This window comes from Dromiciops gliroides, chromosome 6, assembly GCF_019393635.1.
Source record: "Dromiciops gliroides isolate mDroGli1 chromosome 6, mDroGli1.pri, whole genome shotgun sequence".
Lineage (NCBI taxonomy): Eukaryota > Metazoa > Chordata > Mammalia > Microbiotheria > Microbiotheriidae > Dromiciops > Dromiciops gliroides.
Window position 1 is genome coordinate 181,629,814 of NC_057866.1, and position 24,221 is coordinate 181,654,034.

At 39.2% G+C, this 24,221-nt stretch overlaps 1 protein-coding gene across 2 annotated transcripts in view; it reads right to left on the reverse strand.

Moving 5' to 3' along the window:
• Positions 1-24,221, reverse strand: part of MARCHF1 (membrane associated ring-CH-type finger 1) — a 1,073,794-nt gene that overhangs the window by 138,863 nt on the left and 910,710 nt on the right. Inside the window, exons 6-7 of one of the 2 annotated variants that reach the window (XM_043969736.1) lie at positions 2,481-2,560; positions 1,412-2,164 (exon numbers count right to left, since the gene is read on the reverse strand). In XM_043969736.1, the coding sequence (XP_043825671.1) occupies positions 1,412-2,164; positions 2,481-2,560 (833 nt within the window). The remainder of the gene's footprint in view (positions 1-1,411; positions 2,165-2,480; positions 2,561-24,221) is intronic. The other variant, XM_043969737.1, reaches the window with a different exon arrangement.

Consider the following 24,221-nt stretch of genomic DNA (forward strand, 5'->3'; position numbering starts at 1 on the left):
ACAGGTACCTTCAAAGTGGCAATTTCCAGGGAAATGGATAGTCTCAGGTCACTCTAGTCTGGAAGGGACTTTGACACATGTTACATGTTTAATGGAGGTCCACTGTTGGAGTCTGAAAAAGCCTTTATTTATGGGAGGACAGAGATGAAATCTTTCTCTGGCAAAATGTCCCCATCCTTCTCCCTTATATCTTTTCTGAAATTATCCAGAAATGCAGTAATCTATATCTGGAATGTGCTAGTCTAGAAACTCCCCATTTCCTAGTTCAGTGACATCTCCTTGCCTATGACCAAGATCCTCAGACTCTAGATACAGGCTTATTTCTACTTCCTCTCTCTTGTTACTCATTTTGCTCTTAATGGAGGTGAGAACATCTGTTGAGCTTCCAGGTAACATGCCCTCCAACTACAACACACACACTGCTGATTTATAAAGTCCTCCTTTTTCTTTCTGGCCTGTAAAGCTGGCCAGCTCAAACCTAAACTACTCTACATGTTCTATATGGAGTCCACAATGCTTAATGCTTTTATGTTCGCTCATAGCCATAGGGACAGGTACAATAGTACTCAAGTCCTCTTTTGAAATTGATTTATCCATTTATAAATTTACACATTTAGAGATTTATGCATTTGGAAATGCATATGGCTCAGTAAAAAGTGCAATACCTAACTTTTCTGGGCATATATACAGTTGCTATAGTGGCATCCCAATTGCAAGCTCAGTTTAGCCTTCTCCCTTGACCATTTCTCCCAGCTGCCCCAATAATCTGTGATCTATGTCTCCATATTTTCCATCTGACATCTCCCAGCTGAGCCTGACAATTACACAACAAATTAGCCCTAACTGCAGAGGTGACATTTCTCATTAAAAACACAACACAATACAACACGGACACAACACAACAAAAAGCCTACCCTTGAAGTATAGAACATCAAGTCTCTAAGTCCTGAATATCTTTCTGGTGACATTGGGACAAGTTCATTCATCATTTCTGATTTAAGCCAAATCTACGTGGATGAGTTCGAGGTGAAAAGTGCTGTCCAACTTTAGTTGGTCCCTAGACAGCATGGGAACCTCACATTCCTCCTTCCTTTAACTGGAATGTTTGCCCAAGCAGAAGTGGTTTATGAGGTTCTTTGCTAAGATGACTTAGAATTCCACATAAGTGAAGGAGGAAGCAGACATCTAGTTCTATTCTGTGTCAACATTCAAGGGACCTTGGTGTCAAGTCTACCGATATCTTGATTTCTGGCTCCACACTCACCTTTTCTAGTCCTGTTAAGCCCTTACTTCATTCATCTCTGAGCAGTTATTACCAAAGAGCATGATGGTAGAGGTGGGCACACACCAAATCCCTTAAGAGGAAACAACATGTTAAGGTGACATGAGGTCTCTCTAATTAGCAACTGACCTGCACACTTCTGAATCATCATCACACCTGTCATCATTTGGGGCAGGAAGCTCCCGAGCAGTATTAGTGACACAGGTCTTTATAGCCACCGGTTCTTCCAGGCATGAAATTGCTGGCATTGTCTCAGTTCCTGAATCTCTCTCTGCAAAGACTTCTTTGGGAGCTTCATTTTGCCTGAGATAAGCCAAAGATTGTGGTTTTCCAAAGTGGTTCTGGCTTCTATTTCCCCCAAGCTCTTTTGCCTCAGGAGATGTGAGAGGTGGTGAAAGGCTATATTCTTTGTATCTCTTGGCCTTTCCCCTACGGTGATTTAAAGAGCAGCTCTCATATTCTGTCAGCTCTTGTTTCTCTCTGGTGCCTAGATGGACAACCTCAATGGTGTTAGGAGTTGGGGACCCATCCAGGTTTCTGCATGTACTGTTATGGCTTCTTCTTCCTTTTCGGGGAAGCTTACTTCTTCCTTGGGCCCTTTGCCGAACTTGAACCCAGTGATTTTCATCGGTGGAAGATGAATCCGAGGACTCTTTGCGGAATTCACTCCATCGAGGACTTGAGATGGGGAGGTGAAACTTAGTTTTCTTCCCCTGTCTCTGCTTTTCTGCATGCTCATATCTTTCAGAAGCCTCTCTCTTCCTTCGCCTAAACCTCTGTTTCAATTGTTTCTTACTAGACTCCCTACAAGTAGGAGTCAGCACCATGACAGGGGTGGAATGCTCAAATGTATCTTCTGACAAATCATGCAAGGTGGAAGATCTAAACAATGCAACAGGCAAAGGAAAGGGTGGGAAATGGGAAATGGAAGAGAGCAATGGGAAAAAGAGAGAGAGAAAGAAAGATGAAAATGGCAGTATGAAATCAAAGTTTGTAAATGAAGATCAACTGGAAAGAAAAGGAAATAAACAAATGACAATTTTGTTTTCCTTATGTCAACATTAACCATCAATGTTAGGCAGAAGCAAGGAGCCCACATACATCAGGATGAGCAAAAAAGAACACAGAAGAATGTTTTAAAGCCGGGAGGTGAGGGGTGGGGAGGTGGTTGGAGAAGGATCTCTCTTTCGGTACATACCTACAGATGTCCTGAGTGGATGGGCAGACAGACAGCCTGGATTGGCTTCTGGGAGCTGTTCCTGTAGTTGGGCTGCTTGCCTGTTGAAACAAGTTAGATAATTTGGAATCTTGGTTAATGTAATACATGGTAGAAATCTTATTTTTTCCCCACATGTTTAAAAAGTTGCAGCAAATGTTGCTGCCGTTCATGGTGCTAGCTTCCCAACTCACAGAATACAGGAAGTTAAGAATGGTCTGTGTGCAAAAGTAAAACTTGTTTGAGGAACTACAGCTGCTGAGAAGCTACAGTTGCCCTTGACTTTGCCCTGGAGGAAGAAGATTCCACAAGTTTCCCTTCTATTTACTGTAAACATGGGAAGGACTCTCCAATTTGCTTTTGAAACCTCCTATGGGGAAGGGCCTGGAACAAAATAAGATCCTGTAACACAGTCTCCTCCCCCACCTTTAAGTTAAAACTGATCAGAATCTAGAAGGCCCAGGTTATCAGATAGTTTATTCATTTACCAAATGCCTCCTGGATTATCAGAGTGGACAGAACAGAAAGCCACTGAATCTGATAAGATCTCTTAAAGCTTGGAAGCCTATGGTGCCTGCTGCCTGGGCACACCTTGCTTAATAAATTGCCAGCTAGACACAAAGCATCATCTAGCTGTGATTGGCAGCCAAAGGGGTGGGAGGCACAGAACTAGCTGCCTGAACTATTAGCTCTCTCTATATATTCATTCATTTGATTATGACATCAGTCAGGGGAGGTAAGGCAGTGCAAATATGATTCTCCTCTCCATTTTTCAGATGAGGAAAATGTAGTTTAGAGAGGTCATACAGTGAGGAAGTAGTTGAAACTAGAACCTGAAAACCGGTCTAACTCCAAGTCCACCGTTTGTTTTTTCTATTATACAAAGCTGCCTCTCGCTATTAACCTTTAATGTTTTTAAAGCTACTCTACTACAAATAATATTAGCTGATATTTATGTAGTAATTCAAGGTATAGAATGTGCTTTATATGTGTCATCCCAGTGTATTAGACTCAGTCTGGGAATAAGATAAGTTGAATTAACTGTCTGGGGTCATTAGTAGGCCATTTATCCTTTTTAAAAAAAATTAATTAATTATTTTTTTTTTAAGTTTTCAACAGTTGTTTAGATAAGATTTCCAATTTCCAATTTTTCTCCCTCCCTCCCCTCCTCCCCCCTCCCCTAGACGGCAGGTAATCTGATATAGGTTATATATATATATATATATATATATATATATAAAACATTAAACATATTTCTGCATTAATCATGTTATAAGAGAAGAATCAGAGCAGAAAGGAAAAACCTCAAAAAAGAAAAACAGCAGCACCAAATAAAAAAAAATTATGGTCCACTCAGCATCCATATTCCACAGTTGTTTTTTTCACCTAGATTTGGAGATAGGCCATTTATCCTTCATACAAAACCCTTAGAATTCAATGGAAACCTACCATGGATACACCTGGACAATTCATTAATTCTTTCTTCCTACTTCCAACAAAATTTACTAAATTCTGTCTTGCTGATTCTTACCCATGATCTCCTAACATCAAACTCTGACCACTGTTCATCCTTTTCATTAAGATCTGAATCAAGCTCATTTCCTTAGGAAAGCCAATCAAAAGAAAAGGTGACCAATGCTTGAACTAAGGTGGTGGCTGTGTAGAAAGAAGAGTCTACATATAAGATGCTCTGAGTGTTCTAGAGTGAGTCTATGATGTACTCATAACAAAAATTACACCGATGTTGCAAGGCTGGATTACTGGATGGAGAGCGGTGCTCTTGATGGTAATAATAGGGAAGCTCCAAAGAGGAAAGAGAAAAATAACTAGTTCTGTTTTGGACATAGTGAGTTTGCAGCGTCTATTTGGGACATCCTATGGATTGCCCCACTTTACTTGTTGATCTCCTAACTGTTCTGAGGTTTTTGTTTTGTTTTTTTCTAGGTTGATAGTACTACAGTGGAATCAGGGTTTGAACTCCCATTCTACTACTCATTAAATGTATGACTTTGAGCAAATCACTTCATCTGTTTGAAACTCAATTTTCCAAGCTATAAAATGAGGAGACTACATTAGGTGGGACCTTAGTCCCACCTATGTTTAAAGCACACAATTTTAGAGAGATTCTAGTCCAACGATGATTATTTTAGACATGGGGAAACTAATGGTCAGAGAGGTCAAGAAACTCGTCCTAGTTCACACACCTAACAAATAGCAGAGTGGAGGCTTCATTTATTGATTCCAAATACATTACTATTTATAATACAACATAACACTTATCTAAATACACATTGTTTTCCTCTTCTATGTAAGATTATTAAGGGGAGGAATTGTTTAGTTGTTTTGTCTTATCTAATCTTGATTTTCAAGACTTCAGTGGTACAGAATTTAGTTCCTTAGGACTTAAAAGGTCGCCACTTTTATAATCATGGAAGCCCTACTATTCCATTCAACCCCTCATAGTGAACATGGAAAAGTAATCGAAACACCAGGGGGAGCTCACAAAAAAGGTCAGGCATCAGGAGCTTTATTTTGTTACGAGGGGGGCCATACATGCACAGTCATTCTTCTGGGACTTGGGTATTTTCACAAAGATTAAGGAAAATAATACTGACTCTCTGCCTGCCACTGTGACTGTCTGACTGTGCCCTCAGCTCAGCTTTGCTGAGCAAAAATTGTCTTAATTAGAAAAGGGAAATTCCTCTCTTTCTCATTTTTTTTTCCACAGGCATTGAAAAACTCAGCAAAAAGTGTGGGTTTTGATGGCCATCAAATTTCATAATAGGCTTAAGAATTAAAGTAAATGTTGAAGAAAGGAGCACAGTTTCCAAACTCTGGTTGTCACGTGAATGGCAACTAGAAGGGACAGTGGAAGGAAGAAATCAAGGGAATTACTAGTCAGAAGGAAAACTTGGGTTCTTCCTAGAGCAGAGGTTCTTGACCCTTTTGTATTGTGGACTTCCTTGGTAGTCTGGTGATATCTATGATTCCTTCACAGAATAATGTTTTTGAATGCATAAAACAAAATATAAAGGATTACAAAGGAAGCTTGTCTTCCTTTATAGGTGGTTAATAATCAATGTTGAAATATAGTTATATAGACATATATATACATGTATTGTGAATATATATATGTATGTGAGAAGTGGATATTTTCCTCTTATATTTAATAGTTAATTATTGTATTAGGACTGAGTTTTTCCCCTTTTCTACTTCCTCATCCAGAAATCACCTAGGGTGGGAAATTTACCCAAACCAAGACCTAATCAGACATTAAAAGAAATTCTAAGTATGGGCTAATGGGTATATTCCTGCTCATTGTATTTGCTCAGACAGGCCCTGGGAAAAATCTTGATTTTCCCATTATTAAGATAGGTGATATGGAAATTGATGTCTCTTTGTCCAAGATTTGAGTGACCTAAGTCATGTACCCCAAGACAGCCCACCTCCCATTTGATTAACCAAACAGAGGTGATTAAGCATCCCTCAGGAATACTTCCTCTTTGAATCGTATATAAACTTTGACCCCACTGCCATTAGGGCTCTTTGGTCTAAGAGAGATGGCCAAATGACCCTTCTTTTCTTAATAACCTGCTGGCATTATTAATAAAGTTATTAAATTGCCCAGAAACTATGTCTCTTGAATCTTTTTAGTCATCATGTATATATGTATATATGTATTTATATATGTATGTCTATACATACATACATATATATAGTTCACAGACCTCAGGTTAAGGACTTTTGTCACTTAGAGAAAGAAAGGGTCACTATCTCTTTTTTCTTGGCTCATGGGTCCCATTTGGTCCATAATTCAAGCTAGGATCATCACCATCCTCCCCTGGCCATTGTTATAGTTGTATTGACATAACCTTGGTCAGCTACAATAACTTCTGTGTAATGTTTCTGCCATGGTGGCTTCCTCACATCCTCTTTCTTCCCACCACCTTCTTCTAGTTCAAGGCCTAGGGCAGACCCCCAGCAACTTGGGTAAAACTGGAAAAAAACAGCTCATCTAGCAGGTAGGAGTCCTCCCCCCAATTCTTCCTGGTCACTTCTCCCTATAAGTGGGGTATGCATTTTTCAATGAATAACAAAATAGTTGACCACTATGATAAGTGACATATCAAAACCTATATGGCTACCTTTCAGAGATGTAGATAATTCCTGCACATCCTAGAAAGATGATTTGGCAAGGTAGGCAGATTTTGCACTGGATAGAGTGTGACCTTGGGCAAATAGCTTAATCGCTGCTTCAGTTTCCTCGTCTGTAAAAATGGGGATAATAATAACATCCACCTCACAGAACTGTTGAAGATCAGTTGAGATAATATTTATAAGGTGTAATTGCAAACCATAACATGCTATATAAATGTTGCTTATTATTAATTACCTGTAAGTTCCCTTCTAATAATCAGATTCTGTCTGGAACTTCTGACCACCTTCCAAGGTCACTGATTATGTAACAGGAGGGTCAGAGTTGGAACTTGGAATACACGCTCTCCTCCACTCCAGCTACTGACCTCCCTGGCTTTCTTTAGGGCCCAACTAAAATCCTACCTGCTACAGGAAGCCTTCCACAATCCATCTTTAAAAAAAATTTATATATATATATATATATATATATATATGTATATATATATATATATATATATATATTCATTCATTTATTTTTGCTGGGCAATGAGGGTTAAAGGACTTGCCCAGGGTCACACAGCTACTAAGTGTCAAGTATTTGAGTTCAGATTTGAACTCAGGTCCTCCTGAATCCAGGGCTGGTGCTTTATCCACTGTGCCACCTAGCTGCCCCCTCAAACCCAGTACCTTTCCATGGAACCTCTGAGCTCCCTTCTAGTCCTAAATCTATGATAAGATTATGTTTCTCTGCTTGGCAACTAGGTGACTCAGTAGATAGAGCTCTGGGCCTTGAGTCAGGAAGACCTGAGTTTAAACCCATTCTCTGACACTTACTAGTTGTTTCCCTGAGCAAATCACTTAACCTCTGTTAACCTCAATTTCCTCATTTGTAAAATGGAAATAACTCTACCACCTAACTTTATAGGGCTTTGCTAGGATAAAATGAGATTATATTTGTAAAGCACTTTGCAAACTTGACAGTTCTATATAGTTATCCCTTCCACATCATGACTTTCCCCATTGCAGTTTCAATATTTTGTGGATCTACTCAAGAAATTAAATGGGAGTTTTTTGGAAGTCACAGAAGATACCTAAAGTTCAGCAGATGACATAGAGCCTATGATCAAATACTTAACCCAAATTTTACAATAAAATACTCTAAATACCCCATAAAATAAAAAGAAAAAAAATTCAAACTTCTTCTCTGTTATGAAGGGCCAAAAATTTTTATTCAATTTTTCCAGATCATGGGGGCACAGCATCCCTAATCCCTAAGTTGTAGAGGGAATAACTATAGATGTTAGCTATTAGGTAGCATGATAATATAGTAAAACAGTCATTCAGGTTCTACTAATTTTGATGTCTTCCTTTGTTACTGCAGCTAGGTAGTGCAGTGGATAGAGCATTGGCTCTGAAGTTGGGAGGATCTGAATTAAAATCTCACTTTAGACACTTACTGTGTGACCCTGGGCAAGTCACTAAACCCCAATTGCCACAAAAATCTAGGGCCATCTCCAGTTGTCCTGATATATATCTTGCTATATATATTTTTTTCACTGGACCTAGATGGCTCTGGAGGAGAGAGTGAGCTTGGTGAACTTGCACAGCTCTCCCTTACTTAAATCCAATTCAGTGCAAGTCATGACATCACCCCAATGTCATGGTCCTCTTGGAGAACAAAGGACAAACAACAACAACTTCTAGGTGTCAGGGTGGTGATATGGAATGAGGAATGATAGGACTGCATTTGACCCTTGCCTCTAATGCTTTCAATTCTGTGTGACCACAGGCAAGTCTCTGGGTCTGCTCCCTCCTCAGTCAAATGTGAGCAATACTGTCCATATGATCTTCCTCTTAGGATTGTTGAGAGGATAAAATCAGACACGATATGCAAGTCACTTTATAAACCTTCAAGTGCTCTATAAAAACCAGCTATTATAATTTTGCCATCCTTGGAATGGCACTCCATATAAATAACTCTACAAAGACCTTTGCCATGCACTCTTATTCAATACTATCAACCATGATGTAGGCAAATCAAGTGTTATCATCTGCCATTTACGGATGAACAAAGAGAGGTTCAGAAAACCAAAAGGAGCTGAATGAGGTAACGAAAAGAGTAAATAGCAGATGGGAGGCTAAAAGGAGGTTTTCTGAATTTGTTTCCAGTGTTCTTCATATTCTCTCTTAATTCTTCTCCATGAAGGCTAGTTTCTAAGCATAAATTGGACTGGTCAGCTATAAGAAATGAGAAGCAGGATGATTTCAGAAAGGTCTGGAAAGATTTGTATGAACTGATGTATAGTGAAGTGAGCAGAACCAAGAGGAGATGATGCACAGAGATAGCAATATTGTTTGATGAATAACTGTGAATGACGTTACTATTCACAACAATACAATGATCCAAGACAATCCCAAAGGATTATTGATGAAACATACTATCCACCTCCAAAGAAAGAAAGAAAGAATATTCATGGAACAGACTGGAACATGCTATTTTTTACTTTCTTTCACTTTTTTCTCTTAATCAAGTTTTCTTGTACAAAATGACAAATGTGGTAATTTTACATAATCATACATGTATAACCCATATCTGATTGCTTGCCTCCTCAGGGAAGGGGGAGGGGAGGGAGGGAAGGAGGGATAAAAATTGGAGCCCCAAACTATAAATAAAAATGTTTATTACATTAAAAAAATGGACTTGTCAGAGAAATATTTAAATCAGTGAATAGAAATGAGTTTCCTAAAGCTGGAACACACACTTACATTCCTTATGGAATCAAAGGACTTCAGAGTTGGAATATAACTTGCAAGTCACATAATACAAATCATGCTGGAAACATAATTCTCATTGACAAGGAAGAAATAGTCATCTAGCCCTTGTTTGAAGACTTCTAGGGAGGACAGGTACCCGGTACCTGCCTCCATTTCCAGCTCCATACCTCACCCTCTCCATTCTGTCATCACCACTCTTCTCCCCTTATTTGCAGGCTCACTCACTACCCTATGCTTTAGAGGGAAACGAGAACCACCAGTGATCCTTTAAATCTCTGGGACAAATTTTCCCACCCTTGGGCAAATCTTGTTCATCTTCTATCCCCTCTAACCCTGGCACAGGGTCCTGAACACAAAAGGTATTCAATAAGTGTTCTTTGTCACTCTTATACTAAATCCTCCCTCCCCCCAGTGAAGGATTATGTTTCTTGAAGTACAGCCTTTGCTTCCTTTTTAAAGATATTCAGGCTTTTTAAAGAGGCTACTTTATGAAGGGATAAGGTATGCCAAACATTTTGAATACAGTATGAAAATCCTACAAGATGAAAATAAGGGCAACTCCAGCTAAACAAGTATTGAGGAAAAACAAATTAAAACCTTTTTAAGTGTGTGCCCCTATTCAACAGAAATGTATTGTTTTAATTTACCAGTTGGTACATTATGAGGGCTTCATAATTGGTTCATTCCTTTAATAGGCACAAGATTGATATGGGGGTTGGGAGGGAGAGACTCCACTTGGTTGGATGAGCAGAATAATACATTCTTTGAAATGGAGCATTCTTTGTAATAGATGTTTATTTCAGATGATTGCATTGTACAGTGCATTCCAATGGGGAAAACAAACAGGAGGCCAGCTGCACTAATTTTATCAGAGTTATTTATATCAGCAGCATAATTAAAGACAGTAATTTCAAGTTAGGTTTTCTGAGAATCCACTTATAGGCCAGGCCAGGCAACTCATCTTGGTGGCATCTCAGCCATGCCCCTGCTCCAGGGACAATGTTATATATCCCATGATTGGCCAGGAAAGATTGGAGATTAATTATTGTTTCATAGGATTCAACAGCTTTTGCCTCCCCACTGTCCTTACCATTTGAGATACTTTCCATTTTGAGAATCCAAAGCCTAATGAAAAAAGTGACAAAGAACAACCACATACAGTCACCATCAAATGGTGGTTCTTGAGGGAAAAATAAACCCATCGATAATGCACTGGAGTAAATGACTCTAGAACTTGAGTCTGGGAATACAGCTGAAGCAGCTATTGCCTCTTTGTTGGTGATGATGAAAAAAAATAATAAAATATGCTATACATTTCATAGAGGTCTCCAGAAACAATGTAGGAAGTGTCCATGTGTTGGAGAAGTAAGTAGAGTATGAGAGTAAACCTCTTTCCAGCTTTGTTGATTTTGGTGACTGAAAGAAGCAAGGACAAGGAGGACTGTGAGTCTTTTATAAAACAAAAATAAACTAAAAAAGCAGCCTGAAGAAATACTTCCCAAGGGCACATACTGGCCTGGGGCCTTGCTTCCTGGAGGATGCTTATTTGTTTCTGAATAACAAAAGAACTTTGGAGTTAATAACCAGGGACTTTGAACTCCAGAAGTGTTTTATGATTAGTAGATAAATAGACACAGCCTAGTTATAGCTTAGTCAGTAGAAACAATGATTTGATTCCTCACCATAGCTAGAGCAAGATTTTTCATTGTGAAGAACCAGCTCTGAACCAGGAAGGGTTTATCCAACCCCCCTGCCAACCCCGCCCCCCCCAACAAGAAAAAAACTTCAGAGCCTGGTAGAAGAGTGTCTCTACATCTCTGTATTATTAGATTTGTTAAAGAGACGCTATATTTTCTGCACTGCTTCCTAAGAGGGCAAGAAGAAGAAGAAGAAACTCATAGAACCCAGTAAAGGAGGGGAATTAGAGAGACTTCTGCCAATTCCAGGCAGAGGGACTCTGGCCTTTCTGAAAGAGCATCCCACTACTTAGCTGAGAATATAAATGGAGCCTGAAATGGGAAGTGATAGAAACAGTAGCTTCTATCAAGATGCAAACCCAGCTAAATGAAGGATCAGTCCAGACTAGCACAGCCTAGTAATGGAGTGATTATTGAGCAGCCCAACCGAGGGAATCTGGGAGACTGGCCTGGTCAGGAAGCTTCCTATGAGGAGATTAGACTATCCTAACTGCTATCCCTAGCTTAGCAGGGGAACCAACTGTCTAATACAGTTACCATGCTGCTCAGTGAACTAAGTACAGTCATGGAAAAAGAGAAGGGAAGTTGAGGCCTATCATTCCATGGAGAATTGTGAGTTGCAGGGGCCATGTGTGCCTCTTATAATACTTTTTTTTTAGGCAGGTCAATGAGGGTTAAGTGACTTGCCCAAGGTCACACAGCTAGTAAGTGTCAAGTGTCAGAGGCTGGGTTTGAACTCAGGTCCTCCTGAATCCAGGGCCAGTGCTCTATCCACTGTGCCACCCAGCTGCCTCTTCTTATAATACTTTAATTTTGTGTCCACTTTCCCCCATGGACATTGTACGCATCGATAGAAGATTGAACTACAGGTTTAAGAGTAGAATGTTAAGTAATTGTTATTTTTGCTTTGCTTTTTCTTTTCTTTTCTTTTCTTTTCTTTTTTGGTGAGGCAATTGGGGTTAAATGACTTGCCCAGGGTCACATGGCTAGTAAGTGTTAAGTGTCTGAGGCTGAATTTGAACTCAGGTCCTCCTGACTCCAGGGCCGGTGCTCTATCCACTGCGCCACCTAGCTGCCCCTCGCCTTTTATTTTCAAAGGAGAATCAATGAAGATACATTAAGCACCTACTCCGTACCAGGCGCTGGACTAAGTTCTGGGAATACCAAGAAAAGCATGAGACAGTGCCTGCTCTCATGGAGCTCACAATCTAATGGAGCTGGGGTGGGGGAAGGAGGGGAGACAACACATAAAATTTTCAGTAAATGATCTTGTCCAGAGTTATTCAAGTCAGATGACACATTTACATTTGTTAGTAGGAAGCCCATGGAGTTTAGAACCATAGCACCCCAGATACCCTAATAGATGCAACAGCTGAAGCTTCTGAGGAACCCTGCCAGTGTGGATACAGGTTGGGGGAAAACAGGTCTGTATTGAGAGAGTGAACCTAGAGAAGACAGGGTAGAGGGAAGACTACATGGCTATAAAATCATTGCAAGTCATTCCTTATATTCCAATTTATAGCCAGTAAAGTTCCTTTGATCTCTGCCTTGTTCAGAGATAAAGACAATTTTTTGTTTTGGTTGAATCTCTCCTTTCATCCTTTTTCATTTGTTCCCTGCTCTTCTCTTTTCTCAAGAAGAAAAGTTATAATGTTGGGTGTAGGTTCTTTTTTAAGAAGGACTGTTTCCCCTCCCCCTCCCACCACCACTTGCATTTCCCATATGAAGAAACTGAGGTCTAGAAAGGTTCAGTGAGTTTCCCAGGGTCACACAGGTAGCAAATGGATGATCTGATACTTGAAACCAGGTCTCTGGGCTCCAAATCCAGCACTATTTTCACATACAAAAAAAAAAAAAAAGATTTTCTATAGTATCTAATGTGATATGAATGACATTAGCTTACTCTAAGAAAATGGAGGCCATTCACTGTGAGTTCACTTTTCTCCCTTTCTCTCCATCTCAAATCTCTTGTCATCATCCCCCATTCTCTCCTTTCCTCCAATCTCTCTACTCACACAGCTACCACATTATTTCAGGCCCTCATCAACTCTTGTCTGGATTATTAAAATGGTCTCCTAGTTGGTCTCTCTGCCTTAGGTATGTTTCTACTTCATCCATCCTTCACACAGCTGTCAGCATGCAGAGCTGACCAAGTCACTCCCTGACTCAATATACTCATGGGTGCTTTCAATTGCCCTTAGGACAAAATATGAATAAAACCCTGAACAACTGGGCCTTAGCTTCCATTTCCATCCTCGTGTGTTATTCCCTTTTTCTCATTCAACAGTCCAACCTAGGTTTCTCTGTTTCTCACACATGGCATTCCATTTCTCAACTTCATGATGTAACGATTGGAATGACACCACCTGCTGGAGACTTACTGTAAAAGAGTTCCGCCCATGAAGTGAAGGTCTTTGAGGGCAAGACCAGGAGTCTTGTCTTTGGAGTCAGGAAGTGACACGGGCTAGTGGGAGGAGGAAGGAAGAGACTGGTGCTCGCTCTCACGCTCTTTCCTTTGGACTCTGGTGGAGAGCGGAGCTAGAAATGTGCTCTCCCTTTAATAGATAGGAATCTAGGCCTTTCTCTCCCTTTACCAAATTCTTATTCTCCTTAATAAATGCTTAAAAGTCTAACTCTTGCTAAAGCTTATAATTTATTGGCGACCACTCATTAGATATTTTAGACAGACTAGCTAGAATTTTAGCCCTTAACAATGACCATGTACTGAGCATCTTTTATGTCCTGAAGACTTCTGCTTTACTGTTATCTCATGAAAAACCTTACTTCCTTGAAGACTCAACTCAAGCATCGCCTTTCAGATGAAACCTTCCTGCTTCTCCCAACTACTAGTGTCCTCCCCCACTAACTACCTTGTATTAAACTACATTATTATTGATTTTCTATTTATTCTTTATATACTAATTATGCAGATTTTTTGATCAACAGAACTTAAGTTCTTTGAGAGCTGACATTCTTTGTCTTTGTCACTATATGACTAACTCTTCATAAATGCTTCTTGATTGATAAAACAATAACAGCCAAACTTTTGAACTTTCAGAGTCAGTATGGTTTAGTGGGAAGCATGTGGCATTTGGCATTAGAGCATTTAGTTCCAAGTCCTGCCTCAGTCCGCATGATCTTGGGCAAATCAGTTACTGCAGCTGGGTCTCAGTTTCCTCACCTATAAAATGAAGTTGTTGAACTAGATAGATTTTGAGATCCTTCCCAGCTAAAATTTTGCAAAGAACATGGTGATAAGAATGAAAGAAATTGGCTTATGTAGTAGGAAAATGTAGAAAAAATGAAAGGGAAGTTGTCAAGAGGAAGGAGAGAAGGTTGTGAGGATTTGGAGAGACTTAGAAAGTGAAGGAGGGGGAAGACAAAAATGGAAGAGAAGGAAAGGCAAAGAAAATGGAAAAAGGGTATTATGTGAAATGCACTCTATATTACGTGGCATACTGACCTGATAAAAATGACTTTGGGTTTGAAAATTTAATAAGCTTTATTTATGTTTCCAAGTTTGATGTATACTTCAGTTCTAGAGAGAATTATGTTTTAGGAAAACCAGAAACTTTAACTCATCTTCTTTGCTGACTTATTGCTGAATACTGCACACTCTGAAATTGTGGTCATAGATAGAAGGTGAAGAAGTTTACATTTATCTCCCTGGAAATGAAGTAATCAACACACCCTTAATTTTGCTTCTTAAAAAGAATGGAAAAATCTAAGAATGAAATTGATTTTTTTTAAACTCAGAGATTCAAAAACTAAACACTGAAGGAAAGTAAAACCTACAGATATCTGTTTTACCCAAAGGTTAATGGAAACATATATATATCCACACAAAATGCTGAAAATTCATAAGAAGCCTTTAAGCATATATTTTTCAGAGGTACTTCTTTATTAAAAGACTTCAAAGATACACTGAAAAAGCTAGCAGGTAATGGTATAAAAGAAAAACAAGAAAAGAAAGACTGATCCTTTACAATAGCAGTCTTTTTTTTTCTTTCCTAAATGTATAATTTGTTTTTATAGTTGTAACATAAAATTTCATTATCATATTAATCTCTGAATTCAATCTCTCTCTAGTCCCTACAGTCATATTTTTTTTTTTGCATCTGGCAAACAAAGCCCTCTTTGTTTAATGCTCTAATCTGTCATTCTTGTGTTTTCCACACAATAATTTCTAAATAGTATCAGCTATAAGAAGCCGAGGAAATATTTCCAACACCTTAGGTACCACTCCATCAATCCTGTCATTTTTTAAGAAAAAAAAAGAAAGAGTTGGCCTGTCTTTGGTTGGGAGGGATATAGTAAAACAAAAGGTCTTCTGGAAACAAAGAAAGATACATTTGGCCTTCAATTCAATTATTAGATAATGAATACTTACCGGCTGCTGTTTTATATTGCTTAAGAAATCAATCACATTAATCCTTTTAGACCACCTGTGTGAATCAATGTGCAATAACTATTCTATACTTTTGTGATTTCCCTAATAGGAAAGAGTGACAGAAGCTTCTTGCCTCTAATATCTCACCCCCCTGGTCGGGCTTCTTCACTACTGCCAAAATAATCTTCTTAAGGCACAAATCAGATCATGCCATTCCTTTGCTTAATGCTTCATGGTGACAGGTATAGTGACTGCCCATGATTCCTGCTGTTGGGGGAGTCTGAGTTTGATAGATTGCTTGGACCCAGCAGTTCTGAGATACAGAAGGGTTAAAGCCAAACGAGTGTCTGTATTGTTGGGCATGAGTATGGCTGAGTGCTCAAGAAGGGAGAGTCAGCAATCTAAGGAGGAATGAATCAGTTGATCTTGGGCAAAGAGAGCAGGTTATGAGTTTTAGGTTGATCAGGATTTGGGTTGAACCCATGCATGGCTGATGAACTTCCATATTGGGTAACAGAGAGACCCAATTTCAAACAACAACGATGATGGCAACAATAACAACACTTCAGTGACTTCTTTAGGATAAATATAAATATAAACAATCTATCTCTGACCTACATTTCCACTCTTATTTCACATCATGTTCTTTAATGGAATCAATTTTCTATCTAGTATAGCTCTTCTCTTTTTCTTTTCTTTTTTTCTTTTTTTTTTTTGAGGGTCAATGAGCATTAAGTGACTTGCCCAAGGTCACACAGCTAGTAAGTATCAAGTGTCTAAAGCTGGATTTGAACTCAGTTCCTCCTGAATCTAGAGCCTGTGCTTTATCCACTGTGTCACCTGACTGCCCCCTAGTCTAGCTATTCTCCACATTTGATCTTCTATATCTAACTTTATACATTTACCCAAGTTGTTTTCCATGCTTAGAACTAACTCCTTTCTCATCAGTGTCTTGAGATGATCATCTACTATTGATGCCTCCACTCCCTTTTGTCTCACTCTCTTCTAAACCCTCTACACTGCGGGTTCTGACATTATTATTTTCTCTCTCTCTCTCTCTCTTTTTTTTTTTTGCAGGGCAGTGGGGGTTAAGTGACTTGCCCAGGGTCACACAGCTAGTAAATGTCAAGTGTCTGAGGCCGCATTTGAACTCAGGTCCTCCTGAATCCAGGGCCAGTGCTCTATCCACTGTGCCACCTAGTTGCCCCCAAATATATATATATATTTTTTTTAGTGAGGCAATTGGGGTTAAGTGACTTGCCCAGGGTCACACAGCTAGTAAGTGTTAAGTGTCTGAGACCGGATTTGAACTCAGGTACTCCTGATTCCAGGGCCGGTGCTCTATCCACTGCGCCACCTAGCTGCCCCTCTGACATTATTATTTAACAACCAAAACTGCTCTCTTGAAAGTTACCAATCATATATTGTCAGTTCTAATGGTTTTTTTTTTCTCAATCCTCATCCTCACTCTTCAGCCTTTGAAACTTCCAATTACTTTCTTTGTGATACTCTCCTCTCTCTAGGTTTCTATGAAACTACTTTAACCTGCTTTGCTTCCTACTTTTCTGACTGTTGTTTAGTTTCCATTGCTGAACCATCATCTTTGTCACCCCCTACCCTCCACTCTAGTACTCTGTCTTGAACTCTTTTCTCTTCTCCCTCTGTGCTCCTTCACTTGGTGATCTCATCAGCTCCCATGGATTTAATTTCATCTCCAGGCTGATGATTATCAGATCTATCTATCTAATCCTAACCCCTCTCCTGATCTATGGTACTATTGGACATCTTGAACAGGATGTCCCATAAACATCTTAAATTTGAATGTCAAAAACTAAGCTCATTAACTTTCCACCTAACCTTTTTCTTCTTTCTAACTTCCCTATTACTCTCAAGGGTACCACCATTCTCCCAGTCACCCAGGTTTCCAACTTTCACCCAACCTCCCCCACCCACCATATCCAATTGCAGTCCTATGATATCTACCTTCATAATGTCTCTCATATATACCACCTTCTCTCCTCTGACACTGCCACTACCTTGATACAAGCCCTTACCATCTCTACTAAAATAGTTTTCTGGTTGGCTTCTCATCCTCAAGTGTCTTCCCACTTCAAATCTATTCATTCACTTGTTAAATTAATAACCTTGAGAAAACATCTGACCATGTCACCTCCACCTCCCCAACACCCCATTTGTTTTGGTTTTTTTGTGTTTTGTTTTTGTGGGGCAATGGGGGTTAAGTGACTTGCCCAGGGTCACACAGCTAGTAAGTGTCAAGTGTCTGAGGCCAAATTTGAACTCAGGTCCTCCTGAATTCAGGGCTGGTGCTTTATCCATTGTGCCACCTAGCTGCCCCCCAACACCCCATGTAATAAACTCCATTGGCTCCCTATTATTTCTAGAATCAAATATAAAAATCTCTCTTTGTCTGTTAAAGCCCTTCACAACCTGGCCCCTTCCTACATTTTCAGTCTTCTTATACCTTTCATTTTCACTGACGGACAGCCTAATCTACTCTCCCTTCACAGCTCTGCCTCCTGGATTCTCTGGTTTCCTTCAAATCCCAGTTACTATCCCACCTTCTGTCAGAAGCCTCTCCTGACTCCCCTTAATTCTAGTGCCTTCCCTCTGTTGATTGTGTCCAATTTATCCTGCTTATATCTTGTTTGCATGTTGCATCTCCCATTGCACTTATAAGGTCCTTGAGAGCTGAGACTGACTTTTGATTTTCTTTGTATCCCCCAGAACTTTGCATAGTTCTATGTAAGGCAACTTTGCACAGTAGATACTTAGTGATTGCTTATTGACTAAATAACTGACTCGGCTTCTCAGAAATTCTGTCTTCCTTCGAGACTCAGGTCAGCTGTCATCTTCTCTATGGAGCCTTCTCCAATGAGGATTATGATAATAAATAATAATAGCATTTAGACAGCATTTTAAGCATTTTCAAGTGCTTTACATATACTATCTCAATGGAGCCTTACAATGACTCTGTAACTTAAGTGCTATGATTATCCCCATTTCACAGTTAAGGAAACTCAGGCAAGCAGAGTAACCTGTCCAGAGTCACACAGTTAATAAGTGTTTGAGGCAGGATTTGAACTCAGGTTTGAATCCATGTCCAGTATTTTATCTACCATGCTCTCTAACTGCCACACATTTGTTAATATTCACTTCCTTCTTAATTTACCTTATGTTTGACTTAATTGTAATAATTGTGTATATCCTCAGGAGAATATTAAGTTCTCCTATCACTGAATTATAGGAAATGAATAGAATTCAAAGGAATGCAGGGAATTTTTTTTTTTTGTGGAGTTTGTCTTTAAAACCCTAGTGTCTAGCAGAGTGTCTGGCTCCTCATAGGCACTTAACAAATGGCTCCTCTTGGCTTGATGTTGGGAAAGACTGTAGACAAAAGGAAAAGGTGATAGTAGAGGATGAGATGTATAGATAGTGTCATGGAAACAACAAACATGAACTTGGACAGACCTTAGGAAATAGTGCAGGATAGAAGGGCCTGGACTGCTATGGTCCATGGGCCCACAAAGAGTCAAAAACGACTGAACAACAAAAGGAGAGCTCTGGTTCATTCAGCATCTCATGGTCTTTGTTATTCAGGGTCCCATCTTTGGGGAGATGGTAAGATACAGAATACTAGCCCCTCTTCACGCTCTGACTCTTAGCTTCTCTTGTTTCCTTCAAGTCTCAACTCAAGCCTTTCCCAGGTTTTAATTTTGTGCCTTCCCTCTGGGATTATTTTCAATTGATCTTATCTATATCTTGTTTGTACATAATTATTCTTACATATTGTCTCTCCCACTAGACTGTGGGTTCTTTGAGAGCAAGTACTATTTTTGTATGTTTCATTTTAACCTCACTTCTTTGCATTCCCATTGCTTGGCACAGTGTCTGTCACATAGGCACTTAATAAATACTTGTTGACTCAATTTGACCATCATTCAACTTTCTGGGAAAGTAAAATTCATTGTTAATACCTTCACAACATACTAGGAGGCCACTTTTTATTTATGCATTCATATTTTCTTATCATCCTCTTTTTTTTCCTATTTCTATGTTGGAACTCATGGGTCATAGAATGGGGGAGGGGTAGTCCATTATGGTAGGCATCAGAAATGAGGAAAGAGTAGAAGTAGACCTTCCACAGCTCTCTTGCCCCACCTTTCCAATGATACCATATTGTAGTAATGATTGGTCTGTCATACAACTTTTATAAAAATAAAGGACATTTATATGGCACTTTCAAGTTTTCAAGATGCTTTGTGTCCATTTTATCAAATGAGACTTACAACAGTCCTATAAAGTAGATACCATAGATATCATTCCAATAAGTAATTAATGATGGGGAATTGAAGCTCAAAGTAAATACTGGGGATACAGACACACACATACATACATACATACATACATATGTATGTGTGTTTATCATCCGCATATAGATGATAGTTAAACCTAGGGAAACTGATGAGGTTTCTTAAGAATATGTAGAGAAAAGAGTCAAGTTAAATCAAGTAAATAAGGATTATTGAGTACTTGCTATGTAGTAGACACTGGTACTAAGCACTGGGACATAAAGAAAGGCAAAAAAATCCCTGCCCTCAAGAAGCTTACATTAGAATGAAGGGAGAGGACCTAGGAAAAAAATGTAGATTGGACTTTCAAGGGACTATTAATGGTTGATGAACATTCTCCCACATGTAGTTTTTCTTTTTTCTTTTTTTTTTCCTTTTGCAGGCAATGAGGGTTAAGTGACTTGCCCAGGGTCACACAGCTAGTGTCAAGTGTCTGAGGCCGGATTTAAACTCAGGTCCTCCTGAATCCAGGACTGGTGCTTTATCCACTGCGCCACCTAGCTGCCCCCCACATGTAGTTTTTAAAAGTGAAAGAATGGGACTTTGAGTATACAATGTCATGTAGGATTATGCCTGTACCCTTGACACTGTCAGCATTAGATTTCTGGGTCTTTGGGGCATTTTATCAGCACCAAGTTTCAGTCATAGGTTTTGGGGGCCAAACCCTTGAGTAAAGCAAAGTTTCATCTTTTAGGGAGTAGCATTCCCAGGCTTTTAGAGTCAGCATCCTGCTATCCTATTCCTTTATTATATGGCTGTATTACATTCCTTTATTATATCCTATTCCTTTATTATATTACATAGCTTATTTGTTAGTCTTCAGTTAATTATACATATCATCTCCCTGTTCACAAAAGATGAAAAGTTCAGACAATAAGACAGATTGCAAATTAGTTGTCATCTTCAGACTAGAGGAGAGAAAAAAATTCACCCTATGCCAGGAAAGGTGTTTGCATTTGGAAAGTTCCAAGTTTGGTGACTAAATAGAGAATGCAGAGTATATGTGACATGAGAATAATGCTTTTGTTTTTAATTTTTTTTTTTTTTTGCAGGGCAATGAGGGTTAAGTGACTTGCCCAGGGTCACACAGTTAGTAAGTGTCAAGTGTCTGAGGCCAGATTTGAATTCAGGTACTCCTGAATCCAGGGCAGCTGTTTCATCTACTGCACCACCTAGCTGTCCCCTGCTTTTATTTTGTAATTGAATTTTTTTTTTCCTATTCTAATTAAACAAAGTTACTAAGATTATAACACAAGTGTAGGGGTATTTTATTGACACCTATGAATGGAAGAGACTAAATATGTGGAGGCACAAACTGAATAATACGCCTGGCAGATAACTTATCCTGCTACCAGGCTAACAGCACTGCCCATTTTTTTTTTTTGCATAAAATAGAGACAAACCTGTAAATGACAGCCTGAAGGTCTTAGTGTCCTGAATGAGTGGAACAGTCAGCTTTGCTGATACTCATAGCACTTCTTAATAATGACATATCTAATCAAATGAAGTTAGTTTCTCATTCAAGTGCTTAAAAATCTTCACTTTCTTTAAAATAAATGTTTAAAAATTACATTAGGTCCTGAGTGATCCATTTTTATAAAGTCTACCCCATAAATCATTCTCTGAAATTTAGGCTATTTCAGTTAATGTGCCTTTTGACTAAGCAAACTTGCTAGATCTCAGTAAAGTCCCTTCCACAGATCCGGCTGCAATAGGATTGCTTCATTTTTTGTCCTGCTGTCAAAATTAATGTGAGTGATTGATGGATATCTATGGAACATGTTACTAGTCTTTGTTTCAGTGGGCTCCTTTTTCATGACTTTAAGTCCAGGGCTGACTTGGTGCTCTTTCCTCTGTGGGGTTAAGAACATTGTATTTTTATGAACTTGCTGAAAGAATCCTCCTAGGGCCATCATATGTAATGAATAGTGCCTCGAGCTCATTCAGCAATAGAGGAACAGAAATATAAGTATAATTGTCAGGCATTGAACTAAATGCAATTGAAGAGAGAAAAAGAAAAACCACCAACAATCAGATCAGACTTCAATTGAAACTCCTTCCTTCCTTCCTTCCTTCCTTCCTTCCTTCCTTCCTTCCTTCCTTCCTTCCTTCCTTCCTTCCTTCCTTCCTTCCTTCCTTCCTTCCTTCCTTCCTTCCTTCCTTCCTTCCTTCCTTCCTTCCTTCCTTCCTTCTTTCCTGGGGAAAATAGGGAATTTCTATGAGAAGTTTGTTCCCAACTATCATGACTGGCAAAGTAAACCTAAGAGAGAAGTTGCACAGCCTAGAATATCATCCCCTCTTCCCCCATAACCAGAACTTGGAAAGACTTAGATTATTCAGCTGCTTTATATTGCCTTAAGAAGTGTTCTTTTAACTTTTTGGCAAACTCTTCTCATTTACTGCTCTGCTCAAATGGTCAGTGTGGTTTCTCCTCTAGCTGCTGCACATCTTCTAGGTAAGATATGACACAAATGGGAGAAAAGTCCTATATTTCCTCATTATAATTCGCAGAGGGGGAGTGGGGGGTAGAACCTGAAAGAGGAAAAGGAAAGGAGAGGGAGGGGAGGGGAGTTAAAAATGGTAACCCAATATCTCATCTGTTTCTTTTGAATTAAGGACCTATGCTTTCCCCTCCCCCCTAAAATAAATAAAACACATCCTAAATGATATTTATATTTCTCCAGGGCTTCCCCCTGTTAAGGGCTAAAATTCTAGCTAGTCTGTCTAAAATATTTAATGAGTGGTCGCCAATCAATTACAAGCTTTAGCAAGAGTTAGACTTTTAAGCATTTATTAAGGAGAATAAGAATTTGGTAAAGAGAGAGAGAAAGGCCTAGATTCCTATCTATTAAAGGGAGAGCACATTTCTAGCTCCCTTCTCCGCCAGCGTCCTCAGGAAAGAGCCCCCAGTCTCCTCCTTCCTCCTCCCACTAGTCCGCGTCACTTCCTGATACCAAAGAAAAGACTCCTGGTCTTGCCCTCAAAGACCTTCGCTTCATGGGCAGAACTCTTCTACAGTAAGTATCCAGCAGGTGGCGTTATTCCAATCGTTACACCCCTCCAACTCCAGTATTAAATATACAATCATAAAAATTTTGTTTCTCTTTCTACTCCTCTTTCTTTGGGGCAAAAAAAAAAATGGTAAATGGTTTATTTCCTCGAGAGTGTCATTGAAAACTTGTGCTCTCTATGAACCTGAAGGAAATCCAGAAAATTGCTTGGCAAGCTTTGAATACCTGAAGATGCTTTGGCATTGGAAGTCATGTGGTTCTACCTCTTGTGAATTCCCTATTAAATCTCGGGGCTGTTTACTTCTCTCTATATTGTTGTTTTGTTAAGAAAAGTGTTGACTTACTGTCTGAAAACTGTTTCCTTAGTCAGCAACTTGAGAATGGAATTAAGTCAAGGAAAGTTCTTTAAACACATCTGAGTTTTCAGATCTCAAATTAGGTATAAGAATAGCCGTAATTTCACATCTAGGCATTTAATGCTGTGCCTAGTGGGCAGATTTCTGATCTGGGGATTGGGAGTGCTGAGTTTAATTTAGCACTGCCAGGGTTTTTTGTTTGTTTTTTACAGCCTGGTCTTGAAGCAATTAGTCAGCAACTACTGTATGATGTAGAGTGAATTAAGAGGAATTGTATGGTAAAATAAAAGAAAAAGAAAGAAATTATAGAAATTGCAGCATTCCTTTCTGAAAACTTACACGGGCCTTTTGTCTATATGCAAAATACATTAGGAGTTGTAAGTAAAAACCAAGGAGGCTAACACCTGTGAGGATAAGGGTACAGAAATGAATGAACCCAAAATGCTATTTGGGGGATGTGACAAGAAGGGTTTACTACTATATATCCTTTGTGGCCTGGGCCAGAATAAAACATGATGAGATGCCAGACCCACTGAGTCAAGCTTTCAGATGACAATAACCAGTCACTGAGGACAGAAGCAACTGCCAAATTTGCTTGTTAGAGTGGAAAAGTTAGGAAATGAATGGAAGTAAAAGGGAACAGAGCAAGAGAATAGCAACAACATTCCTCCATGTTGCTGTTTCCAAGGTTTGTCTTTGTTGGAACATTGCCATCTGGCCTAACTTAGGTAGCTATCATCTTCAAATACCCCCAAATCACCATGATTCTGGATGACAAACACAAGCATTCAAGCTGATTGCCCAGGGAATCTTTTAAACTTTGTATAATTCATCTGTCAAGAATAGACCTAACTTATCTTCTTTCCTGGTAAAATATGTACTGGTTCTAGCACTTTCCGAAGAGGGTTTTCTTTTAAGTGTAGTATGTTCCATTACACTGAATGCTGCATTAAAATGAATGGATGCTCACTAGTGAAATTTTTGACT